Source organism: Lepidochelys kempii, chromosome 3, assembly GCF_965140265.1.
Source record: "Lepidochelys kempii isolate rLepKem1 chromosome 3, rLepKem1.hap2, whole genome shotgun sequence".
Taxonomy (NCBI): Eukaryota; Metazoa; Chordata; order Testudines; family Cheloniidae; genus Lepidochelys; species Lepidochelys kempii.
Genome location: NC_133258.1, coordinates 132,177,764 through 132,196,095, shown reverse-complemented (window position 1 = coordinate 132,196,095; position 18,332 = coordinate 132,177,764). Strand labels below are relative to the sequence as shown.

At 39.8% G+C, this 18,332-nt stretch overlaps 1 protein-coding gene across 13 annotated transcripts in view; it reads left to right on the top strand.

Annotated features, from left to right (window-relative positions):
- The window catches only part of SIPA1L2 (signal induced proliferation associated 1 like 2), a 238,396-nt gene extending 220,775 nt beyond the window's left edge, over window positions 1-17,621 (top strand). For 11 of the 13 annotated variants that reach the window (XM_073338090.1, XM_073338089.1, XM_073338095.1 and 8 more), the window contains 4 exons: window positions 8,740-8,793; window positions 9,755-9,878; window positions 14,871-14,952; window positions 16,399-17,621. In XM_073338090.1, coding sequence (XP_073194191.1) covers window positions 8,740-8,793; window positions 9,755-9,878; window positions 14,871-14,952; window positions 16,399-16,545 — 407 coding nt within the window. In that variant the 3' untranslated portion in view covers window positions 16,546-17,621. The remainder of the gene's footprint in view (window positions 1-8,739; window positions 8,794-9,754; window positions 9,879-14,870; window positions 14,953-16,398) is intronic. The other 2 variants (XM_073338096.1, XM_073338093.1) reach the window with 1 other exon arrangement.
- The last annotated feature ends 711 nt before the right edge of the window (window positions 17,622-18,332 follow it).

Below are 18,332 nucleotides of genomic sequence, written 5' to 3'. Positions count from 1 at the left end.
ATTAAGGAAATTGGTGATAAAAATGTCAATGGAGTTCTGCTATGCAGGGTTCACAGTGTTTGAAACGGAACATTTCTAGAAGTTTGGAAATGAAGCCGAATAGCTAGTTCAGCATTCTTCTTTAAGAATCTTTTAAAAGGAAAAGGTGTGTACAAGCACAGAAGTTGGGATGCCACAATCATTTCCTTAGCTGTGTGGGGATTAAAACCTCGGACCTTTTTATTTTGGTGGATGAGAATGTGATCAAAACTTTTGAGATATGTCTGTCTTTAAAGAAAAGTGATCCAGTTAATGAAGACTAAGCCATTGTTAAAGGGGTTGTTTGCTACTGAAGATTTAAGAAATTAAAGTTAGATTAGTCTCCAATTCTGATCTGCCAAGTCTCCTAACAATTATGCAATTTACAGTCCTTGATATGGGAACTTTATTTTAGTTTTTCTTTTTTCATACAAGGCAATTTTTCTATATCTCTTCCTCTCCATAGCTGGTGGCATGATTAAAAGGTCAGTTCTTTCTTGGGCCACTTTATTCTATCTACTGACATCCCATAAAATTAATACTTATTCATAAATACACATTTTGAATTATTACCATAATTCTTCTGTGTTTTAAACCCAACTCTCATCCAAGATGGAACAATATAGAACAGATGAGGGATTTTAAACCTGGGAGTGAGGTGATTTAAGAATGAATGTCGACATAACTTTTTATTTTTTGCCATTACAGCTAGAACTTGAAATTCACTGTTAGATGCTACAAAGGCCTTCTTTTGTAGTTTAAAACTAAATGAATAAATAATAGCTTTTTCCCTCTGGTTAACTCATCATTTTGCTCCTGCAAAGTTTTTGGTCTAAGATAATGTTGAAAAATATATTTTTAAAAATTGATACTGAGATTTTTTTTTTAGATTGTGCTGTAACCCTTGCTTTCTAAAAGCCCCTGTGAATAGAATGCTACAGGATCTTAGAGATCCAGATACCAATGCTTCTAGCAGCTCAGACTCTTCATCAGGATCCTGATGCTATTGGTTTCCTTTATGACAGTCACTTTTTGAGGATTCAACTGCTACCACCCCTTACTAGACAAGAACTTTGTGCACAGGTGGATGATGAAACCTCACACTAAGTAGGATCTTGATGAGAGGGAGCCTGAGCAACTTCCCTTTTTTCCTGTAGCTTGACCTTGTGGTCTAGTTTTCTCTTCAGAGGTGGCTTTTGGGGTCCATGAAGTCCCTGATTTGGGACCATTTTAAATATCAAAGCAAAATTTAGGAGGTTTTTTTTTTGTTTTTTGTTTTGTTTTTTTTTAAGACAGTTTCTGCACTTGTTGCTGCAGACAGAGCCTTGAAAATGGAAACCAATTTCTAAAGTTGAAAGTTTACCGCTAGTATTTCCTGACATTCTTGTGGAGTTCACTGTTCCCACATGGTCTCTTGGAGAGGGCCTTTGTGATTGATGAAATCAACAGGTACAGTTCCTTGCTTTTTGAACCCGTTCATGGCTGGGGAGAAGTGGGCGTTAGAAAGTCTGCAACTGATGCTGCTAGAACACCCAGGGCTTCCTCCTGTCAGCTGCTTGCAGTTTTGCAGTCCTTTCCAGAGCAGTCATCATGGTGTCTGGACCATTCAGTAATGTGAAGCAGCATGAGCTAAGCATAGGTAGGGTGATCGTACTTCCCAAAGGGAAAATGGGACACAGAGTGGGGCTAACTCAAGGCTCCCTCCTCTGTGTGGGGCTGGCCCAAGCTGCTCGCCTGAAACCCCCCCACCCCCCCTCACACACACACAACTGCCTGGGGCCAGCACAAGCCACTCCTCCACACACAGTTAGCCAAACTGCTCTCCCAAGCCCCCCACCCCGTGCTGCGTGGGGCTGGCATTGCCACGCGCCCCGCCGCACATTCCTTCATGCACCCCCCTCCTTTTTTTCTTTTTTTTTAAACAAAAGTGGGCATTTGTCCCGTTAGCTCTTGCCAACTGATCAAGGCTGAGATAGGGCTTAAAAAGTGGACTGTCCTGGCTGAAACGGGACATGTGGTCACCCTAAGAATAGGTCTAGGGGCAAAAGGATTCCAGCATTCTAGTCTTGTTTCAGTTCAATGCAGCTCAGCTCAAACATTGATTCTCTGTGTCCTTGGCCAAGACACACTTAAAATTTTGATCGCTGTGGGGTTTCCTCAATACTTAACTACATTACTATGATGTGGTGACCATTTTTTATAGACTGCAATGACTATAATTAACTCACTTGTGGCTTCACCACTTGTCCTCATTAGTCACATTACAAATTTATGGCAATGCAACCTTTACACTACACAAGCATGTTTTCTCCGTGTATAATACGGGAAGAAACTTGAAGAGCTAAAGGAATACAACTGAGAGCAAAGTTGATAGATGAGACTACAGAGGAAAAAGGGGACAGATAACAAGATAAGAGAAGAAAGGGTAAAGAGATATAATATGGAAGAGGAGAGAAAGGAACTGAACAACAGAGAATTGGATGCTACCAGGCAAGACAATAAAAAAAGAAGAGTATAGAATAGAAGGAAAACAATAAACAGAACTGAGAAAAGAGAAAATTGTATTGAGATTGATAGATTAAAATGGAGAATGAATGGAGAGAAAAGGGGATAAAGAAATGTTAGAGAATAAGCAGGAAATGAGACAACCTTTAGAAAATTTGATTCGTATTCCTTTAATTGCTTTATTACGCTTCTCTGAAATCCTCGTAGTTCTGAGTTTGGGGTAGAGCAGTGTACTTTTGAGTACTTACATTGTATTAATAGTAATGGCTACTCTGGAAAATCAAATAACTGAAGAATATAGTGAAGGAAAAAAACACTAAACTGTCCAAGATTCCCACAACTGCTTTTCATTCTAGAAGATTGGAGTGGGACATAAACATAAACATTGACTCTTATGTACAGGCCCAGCAGTATTTGTGTCACTGTTAACTGCTGGTTTTAGTTTAAAAATGGGCATTCGCTGTTTTTTAAATAATATTTTGGGGCTTAAACAACCTGACAGAGAGCCCCTTTATGTATTGTTTATGATTTGGTTATATAAACAAAAGTAATTTCAACCAGTGATGAGCTGGAGCCGGTTCGCACTGGTTCGCTAGAACCGGTTGTTAAATTTAGAAGCCCTTTTAGAACCGGTTGTTCTGTAAGGGACGACTGGTTCTAAAAGGGCTTCTAAATTTAACCCACCAAAAGTGGCACCTTATGTGCCAACTCCAAGGGGAAAATTTGGTGGGTGCAGAGCACCCACTGGCAGCTCCCCGCCCCACCCCCGGCCCCAGCTCACCTCACCTCACCTCCGCTCTGCCTCCTCCCCTGAAGGCGGCGCCCCGCTCTGCTTCTCTGCCCCCCCAGGCTTCCCGCGAATCAGCTGTTCGCATGGGAAGCCAGGGCAAGCTGAGAAGCAAGCCATGGCTTCCCGCTCAGGCCCAGGGAGGCAGAGCAGAGGGTGAGCTCGGGTAGGGGAGGGTGCGAGGAGGGCCACCCGCGCCGCAGCAGGTAACCGGGGCAGGAGGGGCGCGCATGGGAACCGGGGCGGTGCACTCAGGGGAGGAGGCAGAGCGGAGGTTAGGTGAGCTGGGGCTGGGCGCGGGGCGGGGAGCTGCCAGTGGGTGCTCTGCACCCACCAATTTTTCCCCATGGGTGCTCCAGCCCTGGAGCACCCAGGGATTCGGTGCCTAAGGTGCCACTTTTGATGGGATCGGTGGGGGGAGCGGCTGCTCCCCCTGCTCCCCCCTAGCTATGCTCCCCCATCCCTAGGAGCCAGAGGGACCTGCCGGACGCTTCCTGGGAGCTGCCCCAGGTAAGCACCGCCGGAACGCCCCACCTTGCACCCTGGCAGGTGCCTCTGGCTCTTAGGGGTGGGGTGCGCACCCACTACGGTGGCCCACGAGACCCTCCTGCCCGGTTCTGGAGGCAGTCAGGGGACAGAGGAGGGGGGTGGATGGGGCAGGGGTCCTGGGGGAGGGTTTCAAGGAACGCAGGGGTTTGGATGGGGCAGGGGTCCCAGGGGGCAGGGGTGGGCAACGACACCCTCATGGGGTGAGGAGGGAACCCATTTTTAAGATTTTGGCAGCTCATCACTGATTTCAACCACTGGTGTATACCAGGTATTTTCACAGTTCTAAGCTACTTATGCCAATTAGAATGCAGCATTTCTTAATGCCATTTTATCTTTGTGGCACCATGTGTGCTACTATAATTAATATTGTTTTAACAGCTCCATTTTAAATCTTCATAGTTTAATAAAAGTTATGCTAAACATATTATGATTAGGGGAAAGAAAAGCATTCAGCATAAAAGATAAGTATCTAATCAAATTAGCTTGTTTAAGTGTTTAGAAAAATAAAATTCAAAACATTTAGGAAAAGTTCTGTTGTCTAATATGCATGTTGTAACTCCTGTTGACTTCAGTGGAAGTTTGTGTGTGTGTCTGTGGACAGAATTTGACCTTGAGATGGGAGTTTAGCAATGAGAGGACCATTTGATGCATTATTTTATTTTTAGCTTTCTTCTATTATGCTATATGTTACCTAACTTAAATTGTTTGGATAATTTTATTTATTTATTTATTTTTGCTATCTGTGATGCTCCTGAACAAATGCAGTTCTGGTCCAAATTCTTCTCTTTTACAACTATGCAGTCCCATTAACATGCACTGAGGTGGATGGGTTGCATGTTTTGGTCCAGTGTTCTCATTTTTCTCTGTCTGGAGTAGACAATTTTTTGCTTAAAATTTTGATGTAAGTACCCATATATCTTCTCAAGTAATTTCCTTTGTGTGAGTAGAAAATGACATTCCAAACCAAAATTAGAAAAAGGAAAGATATGTCATTCGAGAGGATTTGATATGCACATAGAGCTTCTATTAATGTCAATGGGAGTTGTCCTTTCAGGGTTTGGTAGCACAAGTGTTGCAATCATAAACAAAAGACTAGATTCTTCTCTCATCTCAATTTAACTCCATTGGTATCAGTGGAGGTCTTTTGATTTCCACTGGTGCCAGTGAATGGAGAGTCACACCCAAGTCCTTATGTTATATTAATATTGATGGCTACTCTGGAAAATCAGATAACTGAAAAAGAGAACAAGGAGAACAACAACTTTTGGTCAAATTCTGCCCTCCAAAGCACGGATTTAACTCATTTCAGTTCACCTTTTAAAAACGGCCCTGTTAAACTGGTGAAACAATTATTAAACACAAGAAAGTACTCATGGGCACGTTCAGTGGGACAAGAAATAAATACTGAAAATAAAAAATTAGGCATGCAGCTGAATAAGAATCTTCCTATGTAACCATTCACTTTGCAATATTCCGTTTCCTTATTTATGACAGAACTGTCTTATGCATTGTTCCAGGGAAATGAAGTGAGAAAACTTGTTGGTGATGTGCTAGCTATTATCTGTTTGTTGTTGTATTACTGAGGGAGTAAATTTTGACTTTAACATATATGCCATCATGTGGCAGCAATGCCCCTCTGCCATGTGCATTGGCCAAACCGAACAGTCTCTACGTAAAAGAAATGGACACAAATCAGACGTCAAGAATTTTAACATTCAAAAACCAGTCGGAGAACACTTCAGTCTCTCTGGTCACTCAATTACAGACCTAAAAGTCACAATATTACAACAAAAAAACTTCAAAAACAGACTCGGACGAGAGACTGCTGAATTGGAATTAATTTGCAAACTGGACACCATTAAATTAGGCTTGAATAAAGATTGGGAGTGGATGTGTCATTACACATGAAGTGAGCTGTAGCTCACGAAAGCTCATGCTCAAATAAATTGGTTAGTCTCTAAGGTGCCACAAGTACTCCTTTTCTTTTTACACAAAGTAAAACTATTTCCCCATGTTTATTTTTCCCCCCACTGTTCCTCACAAGTTCTTGTCAACTGCTGTAAATGGCCCATCTTTATTATCGCTACAAAAGGTCTTTTTTCTCTCCTGCTGGTAATAGCTCACCTTAACTGATCACTCTTGTTATAGTTTCCAGAGTAATAGCCGTGTTTGTCTGTATTCGCAAAAAGAAAAGGAGTACTTGTGGCACCTTAGAGACGAACAAATTTATTTGAGCATAAGCTTTCGTGAGCTACAGTTCACTTCTTCGGATGCGCTGTAGCTCACGAAAGCTTATGCTCAAATAAATTTGTTCGTCTCTAAGGTGCCACAAGTATTCCTTTTGTTTTCTCGTTATAGTGTGTATGGTAACACCCACAGTTTCATGTTCTCTGTGTATATAAAATCTTCTTACTGTATTTTCCACTGCATGTATCCGATGAAGTGGGCTGTAGCCCACGAAAGTTTATGCTCAAATAAAAGTGTTAGTCTCTAAGGTGCCACAAGTACTCCTGTTCTTTTTGCAGATACAGACAGGCTGTTACTCTGAAACCCATAAATTAGGTTGTTGTTTTTGGAATAACAGCTCACAAAATCACTTATTTAGCATACAGTGTGAGAGCCTAATGGTTTCTAACACCTATTTAGTGACATTGTTGCCCAAAGGATGAGTGGTGGGTTGCTGTTTAACATTTCACAAGTAATTGAACGTAGTAAAGTTATGTTTAGAAACTAGCAGAAGTGCAGTAATAAAAAGCTCTAAATATTAAATTTAAATTTCATACAAATACAACATTAAAATTTAGTAGAATTTTTGCAAGGAATAAAAAGTTATAAATGCGCAAGTTATAGTCAATGCACCTTTAAAGTAATGTAATCTATTTGTAGTTTTTGCTGACTAAAATTAAAATTTTGGGGTAAATTCAAGAAGGATGTTGCTAAATTGCAGGGCCCCCTCTGGGCACTAGTTTTCCAAGCAGGTGCTTGGGGCAGCATTTAGAATGGAGCAGCAGTCCGTGTCCCGCAGCGGCAATTCGGCAGCAGCTCGCCGCTCTTCTTGGGGTGGTGGCAATTTGGCGGCGACTGCTTGGGGCGGCAAAATTGGTAGAATTGCCTCTGCTAAATTGGATAGGGTTCAGAGTGGAGCTATGAGAATGATTAAAGGATTAGAAAACGTGCCTTGTCGTGATACTCAGTGAGCTCAATGTAGGTATAACATGATCCAGTGGCAGGAAGTTGAAGGTAGACAAATTCAGAGTGGAAATAAGGCATATGCTTTTAACTGTGAGGTTAATTCACCATGGGAAAAGTTTATCAAAGGTCATAGTGGATTCTCCATCGCTGGAAAATTTTAAATCAAGATTGGATGTTTTTCTAAAAGATCTGCTCTAGGAATTATTTTGGGGACATTCAATAGCCTGTGTTATATAGAAGCTCAGACTAGATGAACACAGTGGTCCCTTCTGGCCTTGGAATCTATGAATCAATGGAAATTTTTAAAAACTGGGTGAAATATTTTATTTTAAAACTTCATAGTATGCTTTCCGTGACTGTTACGAATATCCTTTGTAATACTTCCTCACTAAAGGGAAGGTGGTGGTTTGATTCAAATACCCCTAGTAAGTCCAGAACTGCAATCTATCTTTTTTTTTTTTTTTAACTTAACAGAAAATGTCTTAACCTCGGTAGACCAGACAAGTGCTTCTTGTCTGGTCTACTGAGGTTAAGACATTCTTCTTAGAAATGCTTAGTCAGTATTGTGAGGGGAAAACACAGGGTAAATTATATTGAAATAGAGTTCAGTGACATAAAATACCCATGTTTTGTGCATTACTGACCATTAACTAACTCATCATGTAGGAAAGTTAGGAGCAGTATAAGATTTGCCACTGCTTTTCTGTCCTCCACCATCAACTGTCAGTCAAAGACTTGAAAAAGAGCTCTGTGTAAGCTTGATAGCTTGTCTCACCAACAGAAGTTGGTCCAATAAAAGATATTACCTCAACCCCTTGTCTCTGTAATCAAAGTTTAGGGAAGGGAAGAAAAGAACAAGTGAAATGGGTAATTAGATGTATACCTTAAATTTACTTCTGCCCCATTTCTTTTGTGATCATAATTGTTTGCACAGTCTTTTCTGTGGCACCTAATTTGAGTAAGGAAACTAAGTTTAACCTTTCCCTGCTGCTTAATTTAATTAAGTTATATAGCTTCCATAGTGTGAGTTGTGTCATTGTGATAGCAATGGTGTGCGAAATTCTTCTCCTTTCTCACTTTAGATGTGTGTAGAAAACTCATGACCTAAAAATGCCAAGACATATGACAAATTGCAAATAAGGATAAAACTTGGGGAAACTACTGCTATATAAAGTTGGTCTTGAAATCGGATATAAAAGTGAAAATTTGCATCAAAGTAGTGTGAGAGCTGGAAATGACTTTTCAATCTTTACAGTGACCTCCAAAAGTGTTCATTTTTTAATCACTTAACAAAAACTTCTAATTGCTGTGATTCCCTGGTTTTGTTCTTGTTTTAATATCTTGGTAGCACTTTTAAAACAAGTTAGTAAAAATTCTTACTTAAAACAATTTGCCATGTATTTACCATTTGACTTTTGTGGTGCACCACATTTCCATGCTATGTATCATAATACTGTGCATTATATGAGGGCCGCTGAGCATGAAATGTGTAATTTCAACCATGTTGGTTGGCATTACATAAAAATTGATTTTGAAAGTCTTAAGGGCTTCTCACAATAAGAGGCACTCTGAGCTGCATTGACAGTATTCCATTATGTGAATTTTGCATAAGGACCACAGCTGCTTTAGCAGAGAGGTTAGTTGGATGTACTCTCTTGTTTATAGGAACATTCTAAATCTTATTCCAGGTTTTGACTCTGATGAAGATCTTGGGCCAGTCTGTCATCATACATCATTTCTAGGTGACGGTTTGGGGTTGATTGTTGGCTTTTATCTTTAGTAAACTTCCTTTCTGTTTCAAGTGTTTGCACGTTTGCATGGTAATGCAAGCTTTGGGCCTGTGGGGGAGGAGAGGGAGAAGGGAAGGCAAGGCATGTCATGGCCAGAGTCAATAGAAAGCTGCAGGCATGGAATTTGTATGGAAATCAGTTAAATCAATCTCCACAGAATATGGATTTTCCACAACAAACAATTTTAAATCATAATGAATCATTTACTTTTATTCTTTGCAGTGATCTGCGTGGCATATTTTTCATAAATGATTTGTGGTATATTTTGGCAGCTACACTGAATGTCCACAGATAATGATATTGGTCATTGGGAGACAGGCTAAGTTCCAAGCACATTGGCCATGTATGCTGGTGGCCCTCATCTAGTATTTTTGGTACTTGACGGTGCTTTCACCAAATAAAAGCTACTTTTTATACTTAAATATGACAAAATAAGTGCATAATAATAGCACTTGTATACTGCTTTTCAAATATATAGATAACCAGCAGCTTATACAATGTGTCTGAAATGTCAGAATAATAAAAATGGAACTGTGAAAATTTCTGTGGAATTTGATGCTTTAGCTTTCCATGAATTGGTATTGTCACTGATCATAGCCCCTGTTTCTCAGGTCTTCTGTGGATTTCAGTGAGACCAATTTACTATTCAGATTAGCATTAACTAGTCAAAACAAATCTATCACTTTGCTGATATTTGCAAACCAGATGTTGATGCAGATGTTGGAAAGAGCAACTAACTGGAACAAATTGTAAATCTGCTTATTGTCTTCAAAGCTATCATGTAGAAATCTACTTCCCAGGCTCTAACTATATCCAAATAATTAATTGTACAATGGCCTTTGATTTTTTTATTTTGTATATGAAATCATGTTTACAAATTAGCTTTACATTAGCTTTGTTTTTGCCTTTACAGATCAGAGAGTGGCATCTTTTTGCACCCTGAATGATATGCAACAAGCTCCAGGTTTGGAAGGTGCTCAAGAGTTACCTTTGGATGAAGGGCCAACAAATGGAAAAGATTTCATTGATACTACTGGGTATGTAAGATTTAGCGCACTTTTATTATGAAGCAGATGACATAACTTCTGAAATTACGTGATGTTCTTAACACAGCCTAACGTTCTTTACTTTTCCATGCCAAGAAAATAATTTATTCTAACTAGAGGAGATACTTATTCAAAGATCAGGGTGTTAAAATGCCCAAATTATCATATCAAAATTGAGACTCCCCTGTAAATATTGCAGAAAATACCTTTTACAACTATGGCATTCCCAAAAGTTTAGGAGTTCAACTACGATTCAGAATTACCGTATTATAAGCCAATATCTTTGAAGAACTGTCAGAGCAGTAAGATATGGGAGGGAATTGTTTGGTTTACCTACTGCTTTCTGGATATTAAGAACAATTTTTGCAGTTCATCAACTTGTGACTGTTATCCATGCTAACTTGTCAAGTTTGTAGATCATGACAAGCTAAACAATGAGATTGTTTAATATAATCATTGCCCTGAGGGATAAAAATCCAGAGGAAACTTGCATGCAGTGCTGAGCTAGTTCATTGAATCACTGGACAAATGCTCCTTCCTACTGTCTTGGCCTGCCATAACAACTACATCTTTCTGTGTAATGCTATGAAGTCTTGAAGAAGAATTATCAGAGATAAACTACAATGGCAGACACAGCTATTCTTGTTTTTGAAAAAATTAACTTCTTTAACAAAGTCACAATACCAAGTAATTTGTACACACCATATCAAAAATACTGCTCATTTGAAATTAACAGGAGTGGCTGAGTGCCCAGCATTTTTTAAAATTAGGGGCTTACTTTTCTTACAACTTGTACCTACAGATGACTTTTGGTGCCCAACTTCAGGCACCTTTTGTTGTGTTGGGCATAGTGTTTTCAAATATAAGCAGAGATACTGGACTACAATTCTGGAGCAAGGTTTGGATTCCACAGCTACAGAGTCATCCAGTGTGTAGCTCCCTGACTACCAGGAGAAGCCCAGTCTCGGTCATGTTCAGGTTTACATGCAAGGTCTACCTCTGTAATGGCTTTCACCAAGTAATTGCAACTTTCCAGTACCAACCAACAATTTGGAATGCTGAAGGGGAAATAGTAGAAGGCAAGAAGGACATGTACACAGTAGGAACTAAAGAGGCTGTGAGGAATTGGCCCTTCAAGGAACACACGCTGCCATCTGTAACTGTTTTTTGGCACATAGATAGCACAGTGATAGTTGCCTTAGAAAACAAGATAAATATGTAAATGGCCATATGGAAGAATATGTATCTTAACATACCTGCTTCTTCAAACATTTCCAATATCAACGCTCAAGTAATTTCTATGAATTTGGGGTGTACTCTGGAAAATTTTAGATCCATTAATAAAACGCTGTCAGCATGGGACAGACCTAATCCTGTTCTTTCATATTTCATTCTAATCAAATGGGTAACGCCACCATTAGGTCCTTATCCTTTGAAATGTCTATTAGCACGAATATACAAAGCAATATATAAGAAATTTTATTCAGCATCTTTTGAAACAACTGACTTCCAGGATGAGTAGAACATATTCAGTTTACTGTTTGCTGTTTTTGATTATCACCAAGGGCAAAATAAAACAGAATAGAAAGAAAATTATTCCAGTATGAAAGGAGGTTGCAGTGTTTTATACTATGTTGCAGGCCTGTCAGCGAACAGACACCTTTTCTTGGCTCTTGCTGAGAAGACAATCCAGAAAACTTTAAAGCTCATCAGCACTCAGTGAACTTCCTAAGGAACATCAGTGGCTATAACAGTTTGCCAGGGTCTGAAGTCCCTTTTTAAAAAAGATAAGACTGCTTTTAAATATCACATATGTGGTCTTGTGCTTCATTTGAAGAGAGTATCTGGCAAGCCATGATAAAAAAGTATTATGGAGTTGAGGAGTAGCTTCTGCTTCTGCCTTAGGAAGATTGTCCATGCATTAAGAAAGTGGTTCAGCACCTTGGGAGGCTAATTAATGGGAACCCAGGGGCTGCCAGGGTCCCTCCAGGACTAGGAATAACTAGGCACCACTGGTGGTCAGGTCTGCAGAACCCTCAGCCTTTGTGGAAGAGGAATTTAGGTAGCCTTGATGATCGGAGATTTCAGGCAGCAGAAGTTGTGTTAGAACTTAAAGCTGGATCCCCTTTGCTATACCTGTAGACCAATGATGCTTCTGAATTTTTTGGAAGTCAGGAGACACGTCAGCAGATCAGGCTGGAGCATTCTGTCCCCAAAGCTCTGGAGTTGCTTCAACGTTAGCAAGAGAAACTCCAGTTACAGAGTATTCACTTCCTCTTAGAAGAAATTGCACTGAGCAATTAAGTGACTTTATTTATTTATTTATTTATCAATCAATCATTATTTACTATTTGTTGGATTACTGTAACATCCAAGAGCCCTAATCATAGACCAGGACCGCATTGTGTAAGCAAGCACTGTACATAAACACAACAAAAAGATGGTGTCTGCCTCAAGTAGGCATTTTAGTTGCCTTCGGACATATACTGGTATAAGGACAATTACTAAAGTAAATCTTCTTTTCTCTGTAGTTGCATCTAGCACCATTTCAGCACTCAGAAGCAGCCAAACACTGATGCTGAGTAAATGAAGCTTGTGCACCTCAATGAGGCTGGGTCTCTGCTCCATCCACCTCCTTCCTCTCAAGTTTAAGTACACTGTAGAAAGCACATGGACAGCCAGGAAGTTGGGAGGTCTGCAGCTACAAAACACTGCTGCAGTAGGAGCTTTGCACCTAAGGACTTTTGGGTGGGCAATAGTTGGGGAGGTGCCTGTCCTGCAGAGCACTTCTGATCTTCGCCAGAAAAAAGTGCTTTGCTCTAGAGAAGACAAGGCAACCACCTCCTCCAAGCATCTCTTTGGAGACCTCTGAACCTTAAAAGGTTCATTAACTAGGAAGGTGTTAGGCCTCCCCGGGCCATCAGTGCTCTAGTAATGCAGACCTTGAAAGATCAGCCTGAAGCATTCTCAAGTGGTGTTAAAAATATGTCTTTGAATAAGTTGTGTAAAGTTTTCCTTCTATCAAATTCAGCAAGAGGAAATCCAGTCCTTGCTAGCAAAGAATGTCAGACCCTATTGACCCCACCATACACCCTGCTTTAAAGGTAAAAAGCTTGCTTATGAGCACATCCTAATTTCTTTCCAAAGAATTTCACTGAAATCTCTGTCATTTTATCCTATCTCCATTACCATTTAAAAAAGTCCTTCTCTAAAAACTCAGTGTGAAAATGACTCCTGGGACTTTAGTCGTCATTAAACAAAGTGCTCGAAGGCTATGCAGCTTGTTTCCTCTTTAATATCAAATACAATTGGCTCCCTTGTTTCCAAGAATACCATGTCTAAATGGCTCTCTGCACATTTCATTGCTATGCCTTTGCAGATCTGCAACTTTGACTGAATATGCCTTTACATTGCATTAGAGAGATTTCTGCTTCTGCAGCCAAAACCTGGTCAGTTTCCATCTAGGAGACTTGCAGGGTAGCCAGTGACGTTTTCTGCTCGAAATTAGCATCTAATGTGGGGTAGAATCTGGTCTTCAGATCACCACTCACTACCTTATCTCCCTTCAAAGTTGAGTTCTGTAATCTTTTGTTACAATCCACAGACACACACACCCCACCTTAAACACACTTTGCTTTGTTTATTTCTACCTTTCATTTGGATGGAACTGATCAGTGGGTGTTGTGTAACTCTGCACAGCAGGGATGGCATATAGTGCCCCCAGCTGGAACAAGGGGCTTAAGTCTTCAGCATCATGTGAGTTCCCTGTCTGGTGACTTGGTACAAGAAAAGACAGCAGCTATGTGTCTTTAGACAACAAATACAGGCAAACCATTAGCCCCTGCTTACAGCTGAAGCAGAGAGATTGTAACTTTTTTAAGGTCACAAAGGGAATAAGTACCCTAGTGCCTCACACCAACCTGTTGCTTTGAGCTCTAGACTGCCACCTGGCTTCTATCCTCTCCACTAGGGAGTTGTGGGTTTCAAAAACAGGAAGATTCAGCAATAGAATGTATCGGTTTTAAAATCTTTGATTTGTTTTGCTTTTCAACTTGAGAAGTAGAAGAAAGGGGAAGGGGGGGGGCTTTAGTCTTTTTGCTTATTAGGGTGTCATTTTTAATTAGAACCAATTTTGGACAAATTAATCTACTTACATGGTAAAGCACATTTCTCCTCAATGACTTTAAACTCACATCACCTCTTCCAGCTAGTGTGCATTTGGAATAGCAAAAAGGCATGCAGGCATTCCATGTTTGGTGTTGTCAAACCTGTCCAATTTGCTAACTTGCATGAAGCAGCTGATTCAGCTTTGTATATTTCTTCAGCGTCTCTCATCTAGATGAAATAATTCACATTACGTCTAATTTAATCTGTGAATGTGTATGTAACTGTCTCCCAAAGTGTTCACTATCATAAGCAGGACAACAGCTCTTCTCTGCATTTTCTCTGTCATGCATTTGATTAACCGGTGGCTATATTTTGTATATTTGACCTTTAAAGACAAAATGTTAGTCTTCATAAAGTCACTCGTTTATCTTGTTGCTTGAAATGGCACAATTGCAGACCAGAGAAGAGAACTAAAATAACCCTATATGTTTATAATCGTTGCTGTTGCAACTTGCTTTGTTACTAATGTTCCTTATCAGAAAGCAGCTTGTTAACAAATGCACTCTTCGCATTAATTAGTTGAATAGTTAATTTGCACTGTGAATACATGTGCGAGTAAGATCTGAAGCATATCCTTTTCAAAGTCATTTTTCATTTCTGCTTCATTAGTGGGAGATGCAGCAAGGTATTTCAAACATCACAGTAGTGGGTTCGTGCTTGAGCAAGTCGATTGTTGCTTTTTCCAGCTGACATGCCCAATTGGCCCTGGGTCAATTGTTTTTTTGTGATGTGACCCTATAAGAGTATGTTTTATTGACATTAAGGAAGGAAGTATTTTGAACTAACTCTGGAGTGAAGTTCTTGTTTACTTTGTAGGGAGCACACACCATCTACTCTGACTGGAAAAGTAAACCAGCTGGAAGTGATCTTGCGGCAACTACAAACTGACCTCCGGAAGGTAAAAATCTCTTCATCAGAATTAAATGTCTCCGTTGCTCTCCAATAGAAATAACTATACTTATATAGTACCTTCCATCCAAGGATTTCAAAGAGCGGGTTAATGTGGGCAAAAAGAGGGCGTTTAACCTTATATGCTGCACCTAGAGGGGATTGAGAAGGCCTAACTTCAGATCAAGAGCTGCTGCAGGAGAAGCTGGGATAGAATTATAAAGCCAGCTGGAGGCTGCAGGGAAGGAGCATGCAGTCACTCTCTAGAGGGAGAGACTTGGTCACAAACAATGTGGAAGTCTAGGGGGAAAGTGAGCCATGGGATCCTGCCCTGGACTGTGTAGTCAGACAAGAGGCCAAGAGGGGTGAAGTAGCTATGGAGAGCAGAGGATACTCCAGTGGTAAATCTAGAGATAGGACAGGAGATAGAGACATGGGGTGGGAAGGAGCCCAGGGAAACAGCAACAGAAACTGAGCAGACCTGCACTGTTAGTCATAGGGTCCTTGGGCTATAACCCAGAGTTGTGGGCAGGCCCAGGTTCCTCTACCTACCGGTGACTGGGAAGTGGCAGAGTACCTAGAGGTGAAACAGAAGATTGTCTGAAGCAGCATCCGGACAACTTGTCCAGTGGGACTTTGATACCCTGGAACGGAAGACTGTATAGCGACTTGGCTAGAGAGCTGAGTCAAAAAGATGGAGCACTTCAAGTCATAAGCAGCCAATGATGGGGCGCCATGTGGGTTGAAAGCTAATTCTCAGACCTAGTCACCAGGAGGCATACCTGCAATGAGTGCAGCCATTTACAATCCATGAGACTGTATGCCAGGAATATGATATTCAACTTGCAGATGAGTAAATGGGCACAGAATGGTTTGTGGCATGACTGGAATCAAATGGTGTGTTAGTGACAGAGCTGGAAACAGGAACTTGGGTGACAGATCTGTTAAGCAACAGGCCACATATTGCTTTAAGTGATGAAATAAACCATTAGAGGGAAATAATTGAAGCCAAACATTTTGCATTAGCTTTGTATTTGTGAAATCAAATCCTTGTGACTTGAATTCTTCTGTATCACTTGTTAATCCTCCGATCTTGAATCTTTTCTTTGGGAAAACACATTTGGGAGGTTTCACAATTTTTCAGTCCCTACTTTTAGGGATGAGTCTAATCTGAACTGTAGAATAACTTTTTAGTGCTCAAATCTTTGTTATACAGGAATTGGGTTCTACAATTCTCATCCAGAAATTGCATTTAGTTTTCTTTTTAGACTGCAATGTTATCTTCTTCGTACAACACTGCAACAAATTTGGGGATTCAGCTTACAGTTCAATTGCTGTCATAATGGATTAGGGAGCTAAAGTAAACAGAGCTCTGTGACTCGCTTAGAAATATGAGCAACAAAACTAATGTCATCCTAGCTACTTACTTTATTCAACTTATATTTTTATTAACCAGGAAAAACAAGACAAAGCCGTTCTCCAAGCTGAGGTCCAGCATTTGAGACAAGATAACATGAGACTTCAGGAGGAGTCTCAAACAGCAGCCGCTCAACTGAGAAAATTCACGGAATGGTTTTTTAATACCATAGACAAGAAATCCTAATGTCTAGGCCTCTGGAAAGCACTATTTGAACTGTGTAACAGCTGTATTTTTGAATTAACAAAATATAATTTCATTGTGTTCACAATCCATTTTAGATGTTTCTGCTGTATTCTCTGTCCAGCTCTATTAATTTGAATAAGACTGAGGGCCATGTGGATCTATCTTTGTATTCATCTGAAGAAAGCAGAGAATAGCAGACATTTGTTTGTGTGAAGATGAATGTAAAATTCTTGGTGTCATTTTAGACATTTTTAGAAAATGCTCTGGGTTGGGGTTGCCTGAAAAGGAACATTTTGGGTTTTATTTCCTGTATTTCAGGTCCTCTGGTGAAGATGTTTAAATCAATTTACAGTAGCTTGGGCTTCAGTATTGTAAGATAAAAAGAATAATCAGACATATACCTTAATGTTTAAAAGGTGCTCTATTTTTTGTATGTACAGTAGTTTATTTCCACAGTCACATTGTCATAGCAATAAGAATGGAGGTATAGTGAATAGTCACAAAGCTGTGTGTATAAAACGTTAGCACTGATGTGTTTAACACTAGTTTGGATGCAGATACATTAGAGATTATTTATTTGCAGGAACAAATGGTGCCTGAATATAAACAGTGTTCTGATTTTCTAAAGATACACATGCCTTGTAAATGGCTCACTGGGTTAGCCCACTCCAACTTCAGATAATTTTGTATAGTTGATGTTCAGCTAAAACAGTTATACTGCTTAACTATTAAAATCATGTATGGTGTGAGCCAGCCAATCACTTGTACAATGCCATATTCGTTTCTTTGTACAGAAGCTTTGATCAAGTGTCTTGTATTTAACACCTTTATTTAAGCTTATTTAACCTTCAGTTGTTAATTTTATAAAGTTTTTGTTTTATCTGCACTATGGTGAAGACGGTTGCGAGCTGTAATATTTTTAGCTTGCTGAGACTGTACTGAGGAATACTAGAAAATTCTAATGATTGGATGCTGCTAGTACACTATTTGTATGCTTTAACATTTTTAACTGTTTCATTTGAGATGAACATACATTTTGCTTTTTTAATAAACGTTAAAAATATAAACCTCAAAAACTGATATTTCAGTTTTTCATCATACAGCACACATCCAATTCCACTGTCCATAGTTTAGGTTTCTGTTCAGTCCACTCTGAATGTCATGTGCATAAATGTATTCATCTGTGATCTTACTTTATGTTCTGATCCTGAGGAAAATCTAAGCAGGCATAGCTCCCATTCACGTCTCAGGATCAGCCCACAAAGTTGATGCCATCGTTGGTGTGATCCGATCTATACCTGACAGGGTAGCTATTCTGATCAGGGAGCAAAAACTATCCAGCTACTTATGTGTATTGACCTAAAAGAACTATCACTACACGGAGAAATTTAGAAAAATCACTCAACAGGCATCAAGTATTTTGAAAATGTATCTTAATGCCAGATACTCCGCCATCTTTAATGTGTACAGTCAAAGATTTGATTATGTTGTTAGCATCTACGAGATATGAAAGCATGCTGCTGATAGCTTAGCCTATTGTATATTCATCTTCTTTTGCTGCAATTCCACATCTAGTACTCTCCTTAAAATCTACTGGAAAGGTGCAATTGTAGGAAATGAATTGAAGCTGACGAGCCCCTTTGATGTTAGTCTGCCAAGAAGAGCCAGTTTGAGACTGTGATGTTGTTGAAAGCACAGGCACAAAAAATGGATTCTAAGTGAATGTGGAAAGTCACATTTAAAGCCCAATGTAAAAGCTCTCAAAGCTTTAAGTGCATAAACTCAGC